The 18,504-nt window shown below is 53.6% G+C and overlaps 1 protein-coding gene across 2 annotated transcripts; it reads right to left on the bottom strand.

The window, feature by feature from the left end:
- Positions 1 to 5,595: 5,595 nt before the first annotated feature.
- On the bottom strand, positions 5,596 to 18,425 carry MRPL37 (mitochondrial ribosomal protein L37). 2 transcript variants are annotated; one of them, XM_037161590.2, is made up of 7 exons: positions 18,011 to 18,425; positions 15,792 to 15,975; positions 15,582 to 15,697; positions 13,072 to 13,257; positions 11,079 to 11,236; positions 8,079 to 8,282; positions 5,596 to 6,290 (listed from the first exon to the last, which is right to left on the bottom strand). In XM_037161590.2, exons 1-7 carry the CDS (start codon positions 18,354 to 18,356, stop codon positions 6,189 to 6,191), a joined length of 1,296 nt encoding a protein of 431 aa, XP_037017485.2. In that variant the 5' UTR covers positions 18,357 to 18,425; the 3' UTR covers positions 5,596 to 6,188. The 2 variants fall into 2 exon arrangements, with proteins under 2 accessions (XP_037017485.2, XP_053511528.1); XM_053655553.1 differs by lacking the exon at positions 5,596 to 6,290 and adding an exon at positions 6,580 to 7,529.
- Positions 18,426 to 18,504: the final 79 nt, after the last annotated feature.

Raw genomic sequence — 18,504 nt, 5'->3', positions numbered from 1 at the left:
CTTGAGTCACCGCTGCCCACGAAGTTCTTCTAGGGGCTAGCCAGCCTGGGGGTCCAGAGTGAGGCCTGGGCCTCAGTCGGAGAAAGTTGGCCTGGCTAGAGACCCGCGCCTTCTCTCTCTGGCTGGGCACCCCTCCCTGCAGCCAGAAAACAAAGCTCTTGAGGCGAACCAGCTGATGTGCAAAGGGGTTGGGGGCACAAGCTGCCGGGTGCAGAGCCGGAGCAGGACGGAGGTCTGGGCTCAGCTGGGGCTGGTGCTGTTCAGCCTGATGTGCTGGGTGACCCTGAGGGACCCTTGGTCTGGCCTCTGCTGTCCTGTGCAGATTTCACAGGCTCCAGGGGCTGAGCCCAGAGCACACCCTGGGCTTTTTGAGGTTCTGCCCTGAAATGAGTGGAGCTGGACCTCTGGAGTGCTGGGGCTCCTGGGCAGGGGAGGAGGAGGCGTGATAGTTGGATGTGACTTGCTCTGCCCTGGGATCATTGGACATTGCCACCAGGGGCACCAGAAACAAGACCAGGCCAAGGTGTGGGATGCTGAAAGTTAAAGGGTCTATTTTGTTCGGTGCCGGTGCAGAAATCTCTGTTCCCGGGTGCCTGTGGAGGGTCCAGTCAAGCTCAGCACCTAGTAACCTGGACATTCAGCCACCTCCTTGCTTTCTTGCCTGCACCTCAGCCCTTCCACTGCCACAAAGACCTAACTCACTTCTGAGCATCCTTGTACCCTTCCATTCATCTACTCGTTCATGAATTCACTGAGCACCTATTATGTGCCAGGGACTATCCCGGCTGTAGGGATAGAGCAGTGAACAAAACACATGGGAGGATGCAGCTGCCCCTCACTGAGGTGGGGTAGGCTGAGGTGATGCCCCATTTTGGCAAGTTAAATTTGAGGTGCTTGTGTGAAAGCCATCCAGGTGAAGGTGTCGGGCAGTCTTGGACACACACCTTGGGAGCTGGCGTTTGGAAGGTTCGTAAGCCACGAGCCTGGCTGAGATCATCTGGAGAACGAATGGACAAGGACCCGAGGATCCAGCGATGAAAGAGGTGGGAAATAGGAACCAGCAAAGAAGGCAGAGAAATGGGTAGGACAGCAAGGTGCCCTGGAGACCACGTGAGGGCAGCTGCAGGGAGCAGAGGGCCAAGTGCTGCCGAGAGGCCCCAGAGTGCAGGACCCTGCTGCCCTATCTGTGTGGCTCCAGCCACATAGAACAACTTAGGGATTATTGCCACCGGGGGCCTTTGTTCTTGCTGTTCCATCTTGGCACACCCTTCCTGCTTATCCTTTAGAAGCCAGCTCAAATGGCCCCCTCTTTCAGGAAGTCCAGGTGAGTCAGAGGTGCTCTGGGCCCTCTCGGCCCTACACTGTGTTGGCTCAGCGTCTGCCTCCCCCACCGGGCTGGGGGCTCCTCTGAGCCAGGGACCATGTTTGAGTGTCCTTTGTCCCCAGAGCCACCCAGCATGTGCTCAGGAAGTCTTTGGGGAGGAACTGGGTGTTTGCCGAGCCGCGGGCCTGCACCCCTCCCCACTGCTGCTGTCGCTTGAAGGTCAGTGCTCAGGTGTGCAGAAAGGCGGCCTTTATGGCTGCCTGCGTCTGCAGGTCCAGAGCAGACTAGCTGCTCTCTGTCCACCAGCCACTGGGAGCTCCCCGAAGGCAGGGCCCATGCCTGTCTCATTCTGCATCTCATTCCCAGTGCAAGCCTGACACACGGCAAGTACTTACAAAATGGGCTGAACTGTTGGGCGGCCCCTGGAGAAGGCCTGTAGTGGGTCACCCAGGGCTCAGCCTCCCGTTCTGACCTGGTTGGGTCCCATCGTGGCCCAGCTGGGTTTGAGGAGACCCGTGGGGTGTGTGTATTATGGGGAGGGTGCCAAAAACCTGGGAGAGGCCATGCTGTTCCCTACAGGCTGGGCTCTTGCCTGGGCAGCAAGCCCATGCCTTGGATGCAGCAGGCTTGGGCGTGGGGTGATGTGGCCTGGGGTGTCTGGCATGGGCTAGAGTGGGGATCCCAGCTGGCAACCACCACAGCAGCGTCCAGAACACAGGAGAGGCTGGTCTCACTCCACCTTGCTGTACCTCATGGCTCCACCACTTTGCCTAATTTGGAACAGCTGTGAAGGGCCACCCAGCTCCAAACTTTCAGTGGGATCAGCTGAGGCCTCCCCCCTCACCCCACCCAGGCGCATGCTGCTTCTCCCTCCTCGCTTGCTTCCAGGTCTCTGAGGAGCGCTCCCCAAAAACCTGCCACACCCCCTCAGCCTGTTCTGGGAGCCCTGTCAAAGACACCCTGTTTCCCTTCTTTCTCCACCATCTTCCTGCGAGAAATGTGAACTCGGTGAGAGCAGGGACCCTATTCTGTTCATCGCTCTGTACCCCGGGGCCTTGAGCCCACCTGCCACATTCCAGATGCTTTTGGACACTCGGATGAATGAACGCTTGCCTGAGAACTCACCCGAGGTGAGGTCACTTGAAAAGACTGGTCTTCCAGCAGCTGAGCAGGTGGGCCCTGTGTTTCCTGGTGACTTGTGTGTTCATGCCAAAGGGGGGACAGTCTGAGACACTCAAGTCACAGGCAGGCTCTAAGGGCCTTTCTTCCGCTACAAAAGACACAGGGAGAGTCTGTGTAAGCCCAGAGGTACCCCTGGCCTTTGCCAGCCCTGGGTGCAGCTGAGCCAGGCTTGGGAGACGCCAGAGCAGCCTGCTGGGGAAGGCCCACCTTTTCACTGGCTTCCGAAGGGCTCCAGCCCTGGCAAGAACCTCCTGGTCAGATGCAGCTTATTCATCTGAAAGTGGGGAGAACCTGGAAGGGAGGTGCTTTGTCCCGTGTTGCAGAGGAGGGGCGGAGGCGCTGAGAGGAAGGCTGGGACACAGCAGGCTGGGAAACGGCTCCCCCACCCGGGACTGCAGCTCCCTTGCCACCGCTGGAAATGAAGTGGGGATGCTTCCTACGGCCCAACCAGACGCCAGTCTGACCACAGGAGAGCAGGTCCTTGTCTGTTCACAAGGGCAGTGTCAGAATTTTGGCTCCAGAAGTCTGTTGCTTACAAGTCCAAGTCCCTGCAAGTGGGTTTTTATACCAGTAGCATGGCCTCGCCCCTTCCTCCCCCAGACTCAATGACTGGGTCAGCAGTCTGCTCTCAGACCGTCACCCCGCCCAGGGTCTCGGAAGTCATGCTGTGTCTCCCCTTCCTGTGCTCGAGGAGAATGTACGAAAGCAGTGACGAGAAGGTAGGCGGGTGGGTACGTGTCGGGAGGTGGGTACGTGTCTGTGGAGCGGGCAGCTGTTGTCACTTAGGAGCCTTTCGGCTATGCCAGGTACCCTGGGCCTCAGCTTCCTCACCTGTGTGGGAAGGGTAACAGCCACCAGTCCCACCAGCTCCCCCTTGCAGATCAGCTGCAAGGGGCCTAAAGTGAGGGCGCAGTGGGCGCCCAACTCCACAGCTTAGCTCCAAAGAGGACACGCCAAGACCAGCCACTGGGGCCGGGCCAGGGGAATGCGGCTCAGGCCTGCCCTGCAGCAGTGGCCCCTTTCCTGGGCAGCCCTCAAGCTTCAAGGTCATCTCATCGCTGGCTGTCCAGTTCCTGTAGCCTACGTCCCAGCCTTCAAGACCCAGGCTTCCTTCTCACTCCCCTTCCTGCCACCCGTCTCCAAGAGCGCCTGCCTGCTCGGCCGAGCCTCCAGTCCTCACCACCACTCAGCCACGTCCCGTACTGGGCCCCAGCTGGGCTCTGTCTGGTCGCCCTGCCAGCTTGTCCTCCACACATGACCAGGGGTTTTTATTTTTTATAAATCCCTTTGACTCAGCAATTCTGCTAGGAATTCATCCAGTGGCTATGCTGGCAAACACTGTAAGATACTCAAACAAAGATGCGGCTGCAGCATCATGTGTAGTAGCTAACAACAGAAAATTAACCTGACTGTCCACGGTAGGTATTAGTGCAGCGCTCGGAAGAACGGGGAGCTCCTGTGTGCTGATGTGGCAAGATCCGGCGAGCCTAAGGTGTTAGGTGGAAAAGGAAGGTGCAGGCCCTGTCCAGGTAGTTCAGTTGGTTAGAGTGTCATCCCCACTCGCCAAGGTTGCAGGTTCAATCCCCATCAGGGCACGTACAAGACTCAACCACTGAATGCATCAATAAGTAGACCAACAAAAGCGGTATTTCTCTAAAATCAATAATTTATTTTAAAAAGGGTGTAGCTCTGGCTAGTGTGGCTCAGTGGATTGAGCCCCAGCCTATGAACCAAAGGGTCACTGATTGAATTCCCAGTCAGGGCACATGCCTGGGTTGTGGGTCAGGTCCCCAGGAGAGGTGTTATGTACTAATTATCTCTAAAATAGAAAGTAAAATGGGAAACAGGACTCAGTGAGCCCCCCTGCTCCAGGCTCCCTGCCATGGAAAGCCTGGGTACTTGGCATTCAAGGCCCCTTGGGAGTTGGCCACTCCAGCCTCCCTGCTTTCCCAGAATGCTTTGTGACTCCCTGCTTTCCCACGCTACCTGTCTCTCTCCAGGAACCCCTCCACCCCCTGCCCCCACCACCAGTGTGATCTTTTTGCTGGTAACCGCTCCTGCCCCCACACCCCTATCCCTGCCAAGCCCAAAAGTGGAAAGGACATGGGCCTGATGGTCAGACACGGGCCTCACACACTTCCTTGCCATCTCTCCAGCGGTGGGTGCGGCTTGTGTGCCACGTCTTCAGAGAGCAGCGCCAGCAGCAGGAATGCCCACGCCAAACCACCCCCAGCCAGGTCCCTCTGGGAATTGCACTCTGCCCAGTGACGCCACCTAGCCCAGGTTCTCCAGCTCTCGGGAGCAGTGTATATCCAACAACTGGTGACAGGCCAATGGTGTCTTTGGAAAGGCTCAGCACCTCACCTCTGGGGGGCCCACTGTCCCCCCCCCCCCAGAGCCCCACCCAGGGCCGCCATCACTCTCCACAGGTGCTGGTCAAGGACTTCCCCAAATGTCCACCTGCCAATCTCCATGTTTTCTGGGGAAGCAGACCTAAAGCACCAGCTGTGTGACCTTGGACATCTCCCTTACACTGCCTGTGTTTCCTCTTTAGGGCCCAGAAAGTGCCTAACACATAACACAGCACTCTCCATTTCTCCCGAACAGGGAAATGACATTTACCTTGCAAGGGTGTGTGCGGACTCAGCAAGCGGCTGTGGCCTGGAGTAGGCTTGATGCTATCAGAACAAACAGACACCAGCTGGACGTGGATGTACTAACCCGTTCACCAGGACACTAGTGAGGGATCTCTGGGTTGGCCAGAAGGACCACTCGGGTTTTTTTTATACAGTAAAAGACACGTTTTCACCTGTAACTATTGATTTGGATATTTTGAGTATGTCAGCTCTCTCCCATGTTCTAGAATGCTCATTGTTCTCAATTAATGTGTCGATTTGATCAGTATCCATTTCAACTGGTCTGCCTAACCATGGAGCATCGTCCAGTGAGAAATCTCCAGCACAAAACTTCGCAAACCAATTTTGACACATTTGATCAGTCACAGCAGCTTCTCCATACACTGCACACATTTTTTTTTTTGCATTTCAGTTGTTTTTACCTTTCTTGAAATAACAGCACAGTACACGAAAAACATTGCGTAATTTCTTTCATCTTCACTATTAAATTGGCTACACAAAAATTCACCAATTTTGATTTTTTTAATGCATACTAATAGGCCAGCTGTCACAATACAATCTAACAAAATTTTCTCAAATGAAGTTAAAGACAACAAAGCACTACTACAGCCATCTTACGGAAGAAACCAAATGAACTTTTTGGCCAACCCAATACAGCAAATACTATATTCAGACGCTACGTATACATAAGCTACAGTCTTCAAAACAAGGCAGGCCATATTATTATGCCCTAAGTTCCAGGTGAATAAACTGAAACTCAGAGAGAGGAAGGTTCTCGTCCAAAGCCAAAAACGGGTTGTACGCAGAGCTGCGGCAGCGCAGGCAGCAGGGCCTGCCCTTGTGCGGGACAGGCGTGTGGTGCGGACCCGCATGTGACTGCAGCCCCTGCGGACAGCGCCCTCTCACCAAGCACAGGCTCCAGCACCGGAAGTACTCTTCACTGTCACTGACCCCACCGGCCAAAAACAGCACTGCGGCCCCAGGCAGGCCCAGAAACGGCCTGGAACCCAGATGCAGGATCTTCAGCAAGGGGGACTCGGGGGGCTTCAGGCCTCAGAAGGCTCCTTGGCTCCCACAGCACCATGCAAATACAGAGCTAAAAACTTCTTGAACGTCTCTGGCTGGAAACCAGTCGGCCCTACAGGTTCCTGGAAAGAACGTAACCCATTAGGGTCCTGCTACCAGGCTTAATGGCAGCAATTAAAACAAAGGTGGTTTTATGTAAATCCCAAGTACCTGGGTAATAACTCTTTCTTTCTCTCACGGACCAAGGAGGGGCCCCGGAGAGTGGGCACCGCGGAGACGCCGGAGGGGCTGGGTGGGAGAGGACAGGAAGCACTCCTAGCTCCTTTCAGCCAGTCTGTTGACAATGACCTGACACTCCCCCCCCCCCAATCCCTCTGACTTCGACCACCACAAACGAACGGTCTGTTGCTCCTTTTCACCCCCAGGGACTGTAAGTCCTCACTCCTTCCTCATACTCTTACCCGGCACCCTCTCTGTACTGGGCCTGCACCCAGGGCTGGGAAGCCCCGGTGACTGAATCTGGCTCCTGCCCTTAAGGAGCGTACAGCCAGGTGTTCAAATGACGATAGTAAAAGGTGACAGGCCTTGTAACAGAACTAGGAAAAAGATGCTAAGAAAAATGGGAGAAAATGACTAACTCACTGCCTTTGATACATGGAAACAATACACGGAAACAACCGTGTATGAATCTTTTTTTTTTTAATGAGTTTTAAAGGGCAAGTAGAATGGGGCAGAAAGAGAAAGAAAAGGAAGGAGACTTCAGAGACCAGCAGGGAGCCTGTTACAGAGGCACATATGAAGGCAGGAGGGGCAAGAAGACTGACACCGGTGGGGGGGGCAGGGGCCAGGAGCTGAACTGGAGAGGAGAGGAGCCACTGACCAAACCAGGACAGCCTGGCGCAAGTGTTCTGGAAGGAAGAGGTTGGAGGAAGAGGACAGACGTGTCAGGGGGAAGGGAGAGCGTGACTCAGAGCAGAGGCCCGTGGAGGTGGCCAGCGTGGCTGGGCAGGGGGACACGGTGTGTGGGGCAAAGAGAAGGGCCCAGGCCTGGGAGGCATTTCAAAGGTAGAAACAACACTGATAGATGCTGGAGAACTAATTCCGCAACTGACGTGCTGATAATGTTCATTTAGCAAATCCGCTGAGGCTCAGTGTGGGACGTGGGTCAGCGGTGGTTGGGTCCAGCAGCGCCCCTACTGTCTCTCCCATCCCCCAACCCTGCGTTATGTCTCCTCAAAGTCCTACAACACAATTTCCGAATGGATTTTGATGCTGCCACTGCCCTTGCACAGGAAGCAGGCCTGCACTCGTTGGGTGGGCACCGGGGTGCAGCAGTGACATGCTGTGGGAGGGGCTCCCGTCTGTGGGATGAAATGAATGATCATTGCTCACAGGCCCTGCCTTCCAGGATCATGGAGCTCCATTTGATGGAGGAGAAAAACATGTAAACAGAAGACTGCAGAACAGCAATGCGATCGCGTGGGATGTGGGAATACAGGGGCTATGGGCACAGGCTGGTGGGTCCCGATGCTAAACCTGGAAGGACGAGTGGACGGCCAGACGGCAGGGAAACGGGGGTGGGGGCTGCCAGGGAGAAGCCTCCTATGCAGCACCCACTCAGATCCTGAGCTACCTAAGTGCTGGGCACACTGGGGAGCTGTGAGGAGCTGGGCATGGTGGGTGCAGAAGGAAGCGGGAAGGGAGGTACAGAGCTGGGCAGGGCCCAGGGTGGGAGCATTGCTGAGGTGACGGGCAGGGCTGAGGGAGTCCTGCAGTCAGAGGTCCTGGGCATGCGGCTCCTAAAGCCAGGGCCCCACGCAAGGGCATCCCCTTAGCCCCACCCCTGCTCTCCCTGGATAGGGTGAGTCATGGCCCTGCTCCAGTCAAAGGCAGGAGACTGCTGGACTTACCACAACCACCTTCTTTTTGATCACTGGGAGACACCAAAAGTGCTGGTAGAGGAGCTGGTCTGAGTCCACCCACACCAGATTCTTGACGCCCTCGTTGGAGGCCAGATCTGTGGTGTTCAGCTGTAACACCAGGAACTGGAAGACACGCCCATCGGTGCCCACACACTGCACAACTACTGGCTGCTCCAGCACCTTGGCGTCACGCTGAGGGGAAAAGAGGACGAGTAAATCACACGTGAAACTGGGTGTGGGGCACAGCACAGACAAGGTAGCTTCTAGTTCTGGCCTTTCCAACAGTGCCTGCTCCCATCTACTCCTTTCGCCACAAGACGATGGAAAGGAGTTTAGGGTGCTGAGCGGGGCCAGGCCCCCGGCCCTCTCCCAGCCTGGCTCTGCCTGCCTGCTGGGCAAGTTGAACACATTAAAGTAGTAATTCCTGCCACTGAGAGGTGACGGCTCGGCAAGTGGCACAGGACAGGAAGGTGAGTTGGGAGGTCAACAACAGGAAGTCCCTCACACTCTTGGCGTCACCTAATGGCAACAACAGTGACATCAGCTCTCTCAGTTGCGGGCCTGCAGGGTGAGGATGTATATAATCCCCTTCAGTTATTCCACTGGACAGACGAGCAAACAGATCCAGTGGGCAAGTGGCCTGTCTGGAGTCACCAACGTGTGGCCTTAGAACCCAGGGCAGCTCAGCCTCAGCCATGCTCACTTTTCACATCTGCCTGTGCCCAGGGGCCGGGCACCCGGGAGGCGGGCAGCGGTCTCTTCGGGGCTTCATGCCGTCAGTGCAGCTCTGCGAATAGGCCAGACTCCTGCGGTGGTCCAGCCCGCCACGTCCGCTTTAGGAATTCACCAGTCAATCCACGTGCTAACTATCTCTTTGAATTAGTGCCGCTTGGTAACAATGACTACACTGATAGCCATTTACTGAGGGCCTGTCATGTGCCAGGCACTGTGACAGTTTTACATAAAATCACTCCCCATCTCGTAAATGCAGTGGTGTATTCCCACTACCAGACGGGAAAGCAGGTTCAGAGAGGCGGCGCAACTTGCTCCACGTGAGCCATGAGGTGCGAACCAGACCTCGTGCTCTCACATCACTTAAAATACGACTGTTCCGTCTATACCTTGTCTCCCATGCTATCCCATAACGGCGCCTCTTTTCCTGCTCAGTGGTGTCCCCATATGGGTGACAAATCAGACGTCCACCCTACTGAGACCTTGCAGCAACCCAGTTCTGTGACCGCTACCCACTGGACAGAGACCTCGACTTGAGCATGCCGCCTCGGCTCACCCTGCCGGGGCCGCACCTAACATCAGGGACAGCTAATGCCAGACCTCGCTGGGGGCCACACTGGGACCGCTGGCCTTGGAAATACCTGTTCTTAGCTGCATGAGAAATAAATAAAAGAAAAGTACCTCTAAGTGTTAGCTGAGAATTTTGTATTGACTCTTATCTCCCTCTACAGATCAATAAAGCTGCGGGTAGTACATAAATTTCTCAGCAATTTTACCTTTTACACAGAGGCTCTTCCCATAATTGCTCAACTTCATGGCCCCAGGAATAATCTGTACCTGGAGGGGTCGGGGAGGCCCCCTTTCTACCCAACTGGGTAGCAGTTAGTGGCAGCGTTGCTACCCATGCTCTGCTGGCACAGAAGCGACGACGAACCTGCAGGCCTAGAAGCCCGTGATGGTCCCCATCACCTTCCCCGCCCCAGAGATGGGAGGCAGCATGAAGCTGAACAGACCAGAGCTTTGAGGCTGGGCAATCTGCTTATTAGCTGTGAACTCTTGGGCAGGTTAGTGAACCTTCCAGAGCCTTTGGGAAGTATGTAGAGAATGGAAACAAAGAGAACCTTGCAAGGACTGGGAAGGCACAAGAAAGTCATGTGAAGGTATGACAGCTGCAAATCCCTTAGGTACTTCAGACAGTTACTCCGCCTCCCTGTCTTCATCTGTGAAATGAAGCTGTTGGTACGAGGGGTTGCTACGAGGATTCAATGATGCAGCGGTTCCAAACCTGAGCTCGTACCGCTGTCCCCGGAGGGCTGTCCGACGCCGACTGCCAGCCACCCCCAGTTTCTGACGCAGCAGGCCCAGGGTGGGTCTGGGAACCTACACTTCCATCAAGTTCTCAGTTGATGCTGATGCTGCCAATCCAGGACCATATTTTGAGGACCACCCTAATTCAATGTCTGGCAGGTAGCAGATGTTCAATACAGGTAAACTCATGCCTCTCAGCATTTCATACGGCTAACCACCTCCCCAGCCCCACCTAGTTCCAGGCAGAGTGGGAGGGGCAACAGGTCGTGTTGAATTCCGCCCCCCCTCCTCCGGCCCTCCCTCCCCCACAGAAGGGCCTTAGGCTCTAAGCTGGCAGCAGTTCCCAGAACCTCTCCCCACCCCTTGCTCCCAGAGAGGCTTCCTCCAGTCTTGTGACAGCTCTGTATGACACCACTCAGCCTGCATCCTACACCATCCGAGGCCCCCGAGGCCTCTTCTCAGAATCAAGGTGCTCCCACCAAGGGGTACCTCGGGTCCCCAGAACCTGTCCTGACTAAGCAGACAGGTCTGGCCCACTCCTGCTCCAGGTCTCCTGCCTGCCAAGTGGAGCCCGGGGCTTCGGTTCGGACACTACAGCTCAGAGGGGAACGCTGCAGACAGACTACCGAAGCCTCGGCAGCTGGGTGTGCCCGGCTCCGGAACCCTCTCCACTCCTTACTGCTGTGTAACGCTGCAGACGCAGCTCGGCCTCCCTGGGACTCAGTGGCATGACGCAAACGCTGGGGTCACAGTGAAACTGCGTGGGATACTATGTCAACTATGGAGGCCCCAGGGGACGGCAGCTCCCTCTGCAGGTGAGTAGGGCGCCTTTCCCTGAAACTCCTCAATAATGCGAGGGACCCTCTCTGCCCCTTTCTTTCTCTGAGCTGTGTAAGGCGGGAGATCACCACGCGGACAGCAGCTCAGGGGTCTCCTCCACATACGTACCCCGTAGAGGAGCCGGGCCTGAGCCAGGGCACTGCCGAAGGCAAACAGGATCATCTTGGCCCTCAGCTGCTCTGGCGGAAAGCGGTAAGGTCGGATATTGGCTGCCTCCAGCAAAAACAGGGTGTGCGCATAGGGGTATGGATAACCCTCCTGGAATCCTGTAAGATACACAGCCGTGTGGAGGGCATAAAGATTAATGAGCCTGCTCCAAAGCCTCAGGAGAGTCACCCCACCTGAGCTCAGAGGCAGGCATTGCCCAGACTCAGTCAAGGCAAACACTGCCACGCCGGCTCAGGGGCTGGCAGACTCCAGCCTGCCAGCCAAACCTGGCCCCCACCTGTTTCTGAAAATAAAGTCTTTTACCAGAGCACACTGACATACAGTCCATTAAGTAGCTGTGGCAAAGGCCACACGTGGCCTGTAAAACCAAAAACGTTCACTACGTGGCTCTTTATGGAAAAGGTGCGCCGCGCTGTTATAGGCAACTCCTGCATGAGTCCACCTCCACCCCTTTCTCCCTCTCGTTCAGGCACATGGGTGACAGGGATATTAGCAGAAGGATAACCTGAAACCTATGGTAGTAATTTTTTTAAAAAAGCAAATCATTTGCAAAATTCAATACTTTCACCGGGAACAAATGACTTGCCTCAGACTTCACAATTATTAGCACAGCACTGGTACTGAGAACCCAAGTCTGGCACTTGCTCATCTCAGCCATGACCCTGCTGGTCACTGTTCTCCTCCCCTGCACGGCCTGGGTACACCCTTGGCAGTTTGGGGGATTCTAGAATGAGTAACCTGGACCAGTGAAAGTGGGTGAAAAGGAGGGAGAAAGAGGCCGGGACTACGTGGCTCTGAAAACCCCAGAGAAGGCACTACTTGGGAGAGACACGGCTCCCCCTGTCGCCTCGGGCCTTGCTTCAGGACCTCGGCACAGGCAGACACGACACTCGGCACCCCCTCTGTGCCGCGCTCTACACCAGGTACCAGAACAGAGCCTTGCAGAGCCGGCACTGCCGTTGAGGAGCTCAGAGTTCAGAGGGGAAGGCAGACAGGGAAACTGATCACAGCTACACAGAGAGACATGTCAACACACAAGGGGGCTGCGCAAGGAAAGACGAAAGTCCTTGAGGAACCTGAACAGGCCCAGGCACCCCAGGGAAGATGTGACTTCTAAGACAAGTTGTGCAAGGTGGGCAGTTATCAAGCAGAAGACAAAACAAGGCAAATGGTCATGAGTCCCAGGCAGAGCGAAGAGAATGAGTCCAAGCATGTCAGTGAGAAGGGGAAGGCGTGTTTGGTGCAGCAGGGACACGGGGGTGAATGAGGGGGTGAAGATGAGGCTGGAGCGGGGCAGAGGCCAGAGCTGAAGGCCCTTGTGTGGTAAGCCAAGGGGTTCAAACTTTATCCAACAGACAAGAGGGGAGGCGGGCGTGGAGAGAGACGGAATTACATTTGTATTAGAAAGGTTGGACTGTGCACTGGAGGGACACAGCCGGGGTCACAGTGACTGGCTGGGAGACTGCGGCAATGGGCAAGTAGAGGCAGTGGGTTGTGACCGAGGTCGCAGCTGTGGAAATAGAGGCTAAGGAAACACGCTGCAGCTCACAATGACTGAGGGGGCTGCGGGAGCCGTGGGCCTGCCTAGCCTGACTCCCGTTTCTGTCTGGGCTGACTGGGTGGTGCCTTTTTCGATGGTGTTTGTATAAATAGCCCCATTTAAGGCCGGTGGGGCTTCCTCAGTCCTGCCAGGAGGTTGGCCAGCATTTACATGGTACAGAGGAAGAGGGTGTCTTTCAAGGGACCTATCACGAATACAGGGAACATCTGGTCCTCATCTAAAGCCTCGCATGCCACCCACTAAAACTCCAATGTAACAGCGATGCTTCTCAGGTGCCCAGCTCATAGTAAGTACTCAATATACCCTTCCCTTTGAGAAAAAGCACGCCTCTCCTCTCCACACTGCCCGAAAGTCAAAGGCTGTGAGACGTACCCGTGTCGTCTTTTTCATCGTAGACATTGCACTCCTGGAGACCAATAGTGGGAGATATGGGATAGAAGGTCTCAAGAACATGGTTCTGAGTAGCTTCAACTTCCTCTCTGGAGGCGATGGCGGGCAGAGGGTCCCTGGCATTCAGTCGGGCTCCGCCGGAACCATGGACCTGCAGGAGAAGAGCTTCTGCAGGGGAGAGAGACGGTTAGTCCAGCCTGGTCTAAAGCCTCATCTCAGCTCCGTCCTGCCACGCTCATCTCTTAACACCTCTTGGGCTAATCACCCTGATCCCAGGGAACAAACCTTTGGTTAAGTTCTTAACCCAGGGATTCTTAAGAGGGAAATTGACCAATGCGTTCTTCTTCCTGCGTTCTCTTCCCAGCGACCCCTAAGACCTGGAGGTTTCTGGGGGTTCAGGGCTGCACCGCACAGATCGTACTAAGCCTGGCCCTACACTGGGGAACAAAAAATGAGAGCTGCGCTCTGCTATGAAGAAGCTCGCTGGGTAGTAAACGCTACAACGAAAGTGTGACTCAGGGACAGCAGAGGTGGGAGGACTGACCCCCTCCAGGCCTGGAAGCTTCTTGAAAACTGCGCTGCCTTCAAACTAGCTTCTGAAGGACAGCTAACGGCAGAATTTCTCAACTTTGGCGCTATTCACATTTTGGACCAGGTAACTCTTTGGTGAGGGAGGCTCTCCTGTAGATGTCCGAGAGCACCCCGGACCGCTACCCGCTGGATGCCAGGAGAACCACCCCCACTCCAACCTGGTTCGAGTCATGTCACAACAACAAATGTCTCCAGACGTTGGAAAATCTCCCCTAGGCGGCCAAACTGCCCTTAGTTGAAAACTGCTGATAAGAGTTTGCCAGGCAAAGAAAGGGGAGAGAAAGCATCCCAGTGAAGGAGTAACATGCAAAGGCACGGAACTGTGCTGCTCCAAGGCAGAGTTTAGGGAAATACAGGCAGACGACTAGGGTATGGCACGGCAGGAAGGAGAGACGAGAGAGCACCGAGGCTACAGGCTGGGAGAAAGGCTACTACACCCAGGGAAAAGGCGGGGCCGCCTTGCATGTGGCCTCCCTTACTGAGTATGTAAAAAAGGGATACCACATCTGTGGATGGATATACACTGATCCATTTGTTAAAATAAATCATACCCACACCTCGAGAATGGTTTTCTGAGTATTTCCTGTTTCCTCACATATAACCTGCAAGGAAGATAAATGCGCCCAGACCGACCCTGACCCTGGGTTTAGCCTCTCCCCACAGACCACTCTAGTGTGGTTTCCGGTTCCACCCCCTACACGCCCCTCCTCCAGTGACACCTCCAAATGGGGCAGTTTAATTAGAGGCAATCCTTGATGATGGGCCAAGGAGCGTGCCTCTGTTAATGAGGTGCACTAATTTCCTTTGTGGGGCCATTACCTCTGCAAAGCTGACTCCTTGCCAGGAAGTCCATACTCGAAGGGGCAAGCTGGGGAAACGTGACCAAGCAGATGCCCTTAAAATCCCACATTACTTCACGGATGGTCTCCCTGCTTCAGGTTTCTATGCATCAGGACACCCGTGCGCTCTGAACGTCCCTGCCTGAAACACCTGAAGCTCAGTGCTCACTTCACTCCCGTCCCTTCGGCCAGCACTTGTCATGGACCATGAATATCAGACGCCGTGGGCAGAGCTCACAGTTCAGTGAGGCAGACGGAAAACGTGCCAGGTAATCACAATACAGCACGGTGTATGCTGTGATACAAACATGCGCGGTGGGAGTAAGGACCACAGAGGAAGACCCAGCCTTGTGTGTTCACATTGGAAGGGGGCCTGAGTTGAGACTTACAGGTAAGAATTTACTCAAATGAGGAAAGTAGAAAAGAGCCTTTCAGACAGAATGCACAGAATGTGCAAAGGGGTAAAAGCTTGATGCCAAAAAGCTGCAAGTGGCTAAGGTGTAAATTTGGGCATGGGGGAGAGGCGAGTGGTGACAGGCAGCTGAGCAGGAGACAAGACTAGAAAGACTGCGTGCTGGCCGATCACAGAGGGCCTTGGGGACTGTGATAAATGGTTTAAGCTACTGGGGGACAGTGAACAATTTGAAAAAAGAAGGTCATAAGACATGTACTTTAGAAGGATCACTTGAGCAGCTATGTGGAAACTGGACTGAGAAGAGAAATGCATGCACAAGGTTAAAAGGCTCTTGAACAGAATATGGGCTTTGTGAGAGCACAGACTGTGTGAGGTTTGTTACTTCCTTATAGTCAACATGTAGGCACTTGTAGGCACTCAACTGATATGTCTGAATTAACAGTCTTGGGAAAAAGCGATTAAAAACGAAAAAGGCTGGGCTGTGGCTAATGATACTGAGAACACGCCTAAGCCCACAAAACTGGATCATGGATGATGGCAGTGAGGGCACATGTGGGGTGTGGGGGGCTGGGAATGTGAGCTGGTGGCACAATTAAGACAGAAAGAGAACAACAGACCACGGCTTGCTGGCATACAAGACGACTGACCTCGGTTCCAGGTGGTGGATAACCTGTAGTTTTTGGCACAGATCCGCCTGGCCAGAGAAGGATGTTTTGAAATCTGGGACTTACATAGCTGTATCAGACTGTCCACGATGACTGGGCTTGGAAAAAAAGAAGAAACATTTGGAGACATAAACAACATGGCGACTCCAAAATCAATCAAGCAGAAATCTTACTGACTTAAGGGAAACTTACCAGTAGGTCTCTCTCTTGGGGATGTCTCCAGTGCAGTGCCAAAGACGGGCGTGAGAGATCACATTCAGAACACGTTCATCTTGGTTGTCTATGTGGTTCCTTGGGTCGTCAAGGAGGCTAAGCACTTTCTTGGGAAGGCCTTCTATTAACTTGGCTTTGGTAAGCCAGAGGGCCTGCTTTACACCTTTGGGGCAAATAGTCACACACACACAAAAAAGACAATTCAGAATGAGATACCTAAGCGAGCCTGGTAGCATCTTGGAGAAAAGGCTGCACAGAGGGAGAGGAAAAGGGAGGGAGAGAGAGAGAGACAGACACACACGCACAAACCTCTGAGGGGTCAGAACTACAAATAAGGAGCAGAAGCTAGAATAGCCACATTTCAACTCTGTTTCAGGAAGGACTGTCTATTGAAGGACAGTTGAGATGGCGAGTGCCTGGCACAGCAGGAGTTAAAACAGTGGCAAAGATGGCTAAGATCATAAGCATCTGTCTATTCAGACATAGCCTAGACTATGGGATTAGATCAATGGATGCCAACCTTTCAAAACCTAGATCTCTTCTATTAACCCACATCCAGTCTCTGACCAGAGAAGGCCATATCTACCCAATGTACCTCATTTATTAGCATTAAGCCCCTGCTGCTTTATCAAGGGAAAGGAGCCTTTGGAAATAATGGAAATAACTTTAAAATCATGAATAACCTGAAGAGCCCTGAGTTTGGGAGCACTTAGATAATATTTCACATCTTATCTAACCCTGAGATTCTATACTGGTCTACTTAAACAGATTTTTGTATGAAGAAGGCCTCTGAAACATACCGCATTTGTCTCCCTGAGACCTTCTGCTCCTCTCCCTGGCCTTACTATATATGAAGGCTGGCATCGTTCATTCTTATGGACATGGTAAACCGCATAACTGAAAACGTTTTTCCCCTATCCCAAGGGTAAACAAACTTTAATTTCTTACAAGGCCAGATAAGCAAGTATTTTCAGCTTCTGGGCCATATGGTCTATCACAATCACCTCTGCCACTGCAGCCCAACAGCAGCCACAGACAAAAAGTAAACAAGTGGGCAGGGCTGTGTGCTAATAAAACCGTTTAAAGGAACAGGCTACTGGCCTAGTTAGCTGCTCCGGTCTCTGTGCCATTTGTTGTTGCTGGTAGGCTGAAAGCCAAGTTTGGGGATCTCTGTTAGCAAGCAGAACCTCATAGAAGAAAATTTTTGTATTCAGCTCATTGTTTTATCTTTCCTTTGTGCTGACTGCCTCATCTATCTATTTTTAATTTAATTTGGCTGTGTTGTAAAATTTCTCTAAAATACCCAAAATACTTTTCAGAAAAAGATGGAGTATAAATAACTGATATCGAGTTGATTCAGACTGCTTAGTCTTTAAACATTAAGGAACATCCACTCCTCTCAGCAAGATGGGCTGCGGCACCAGGCAAAAGTCCCTTGATTCACTTTCACCAGATCTGGCTTCCCTAAGGGAGGAACAAGCACAGACCTAGGGACCTAACTTCTGCAGTAAGCCCACACACCAGTCCTCTACCCACAGATCAAAGTTAACACTGTTCTATTCAAGGATTGTCCCCACCAGTCAGCAGAGGGCTGGTTACTGCTCTGGCTGACAGGGCATTCATCCCAGCCGGAAAAACACCACTTTGACTCCCACCACTTTGACTCTGGCGTATCTTCATTTGAAAAGCTATGCCTGGGATTAAAGGGCGCCTAGACACTTTTTCCGGAAGACACCCTCAGGCAGTTTCTTTTGTATTAATAAATGAAAGGCAATGGGGACAATGAGGCTTTTCACTTTAAGGCTCATAAAACACCAGAGTTAGACACGAAAAGTTAGGAATCGAGCTTTTGGATTTTGTGGTGGAGCAGAAAAAACCCTGGAGTGGAAGTTGGGTAACCTGAGTTTTAGTCCTGACAATGCCACTGTTCCTTAAATTTGAAAGTGTCCTTCGGTAAAGTCTAACAAAATTCTGCAAGATACAGAGCTAGAAAAGCAGACTGGGGCGCAGAGATCGTGAGCTTTAGGAGAGACAGCTCTTTACAACCCATGAATCCAGACGACTGTCAGAAAACAGGAATCATTATTGGCCCTACTTCGCAGACGAAGAAACCGAGCGTCTTGTCCAAAGCCACAGAATGCTAGGGTCAGTACAGGAGAGAGGAACAGGGTCCCATCCTGCCCATCGTGGGGCCTCACCCTCGAGGAGGCTGCAACGCTGGTGGAAGGTGTGGCAGACCTGGTCCTTGTACAGAGGATGTTCGTGAATCGGAGGAACGCGGCGGAACTTTGGATGCGTACAGCCAGGATCCCAGGGCGGGAAGATCGGCCGAGCCAGCCAGGGCACGAAGTGCATCTTCCCCAAGTAGGTGATGGGCTCCAATCCAGGGATTTCGTACACCCTATCCGGGGGAGGAGGCTCGGGCTTCCGCGTAGACCGGACGCCCCACTCGTACGCCCCACGTTTTGGGACCCCATAGACCCCAAGACCGAGCCGTCCGGGGCGAGTCAGCACCCGCCTTGTGGGCCCCGACGCCAATGCCATACCGATTTGGTCTCCTTAAGACCTCCACCTGGAAGCCGCCATCTTCCCGTGCGCAAGGTCTGCTGGGAACGAAAGGGGCTGGGCGCCAAAGTTTTCTGAATGGCAGCCACTCGAACCAGTCAAAGTCAGGGCATCCTAGTCTTGCCCC

The sequence above is a fragment of the Artibeus jamaicensis genome, unplaced genomic scaffold (genome assembly GCF_021234435.1).
Source record: "Artibeus jamaicensis isolate MK-2021 breed Jamaican fruit bat unplaced genomic scaffold, CSHL_Jam_final scaffold_1019, whole genome shotgun sequence".
In the NCBI taxonomy this organism is placed as follows: domain Eukaryota; kingdom Metazoa; phylum Chordata; class Mammalia; order Chiroptera; family Phyllostomidae; genus Artibeus; species Artibeus jamaicensis.
This window is presented reverse-complemented; position numbering and strand designations above follow the sequence as displayed.

What these genes read in the sequence shown, in the direction of transcription:
- MRPL37 (XM_053655553.1), bottom strand. Translation starts at nt 18,356, where the DNA reads ATGGCATTGGCGTCGGGGCCCACAAGGCGGGTGCTGACTCGCCCCGGA. An exon ending in CCCAAGAGAGAGACCTACTG is followed by an intron (nt 15,698 to 15,791) that starts GTAAGTTTCCCT and finishes TTTTTTTCCAAG; the next exon opens with CCCAGTCATCGTGGACAGTC. An exon ending in CGATGAAAAAGACGACACGG is followed by an intron (nt 11,237 to 13,071) that starts GTACGTCTCACA and finishes TGTATCTTACAG; the next exon opens with GATTCCAGGAGGGTTATCCA.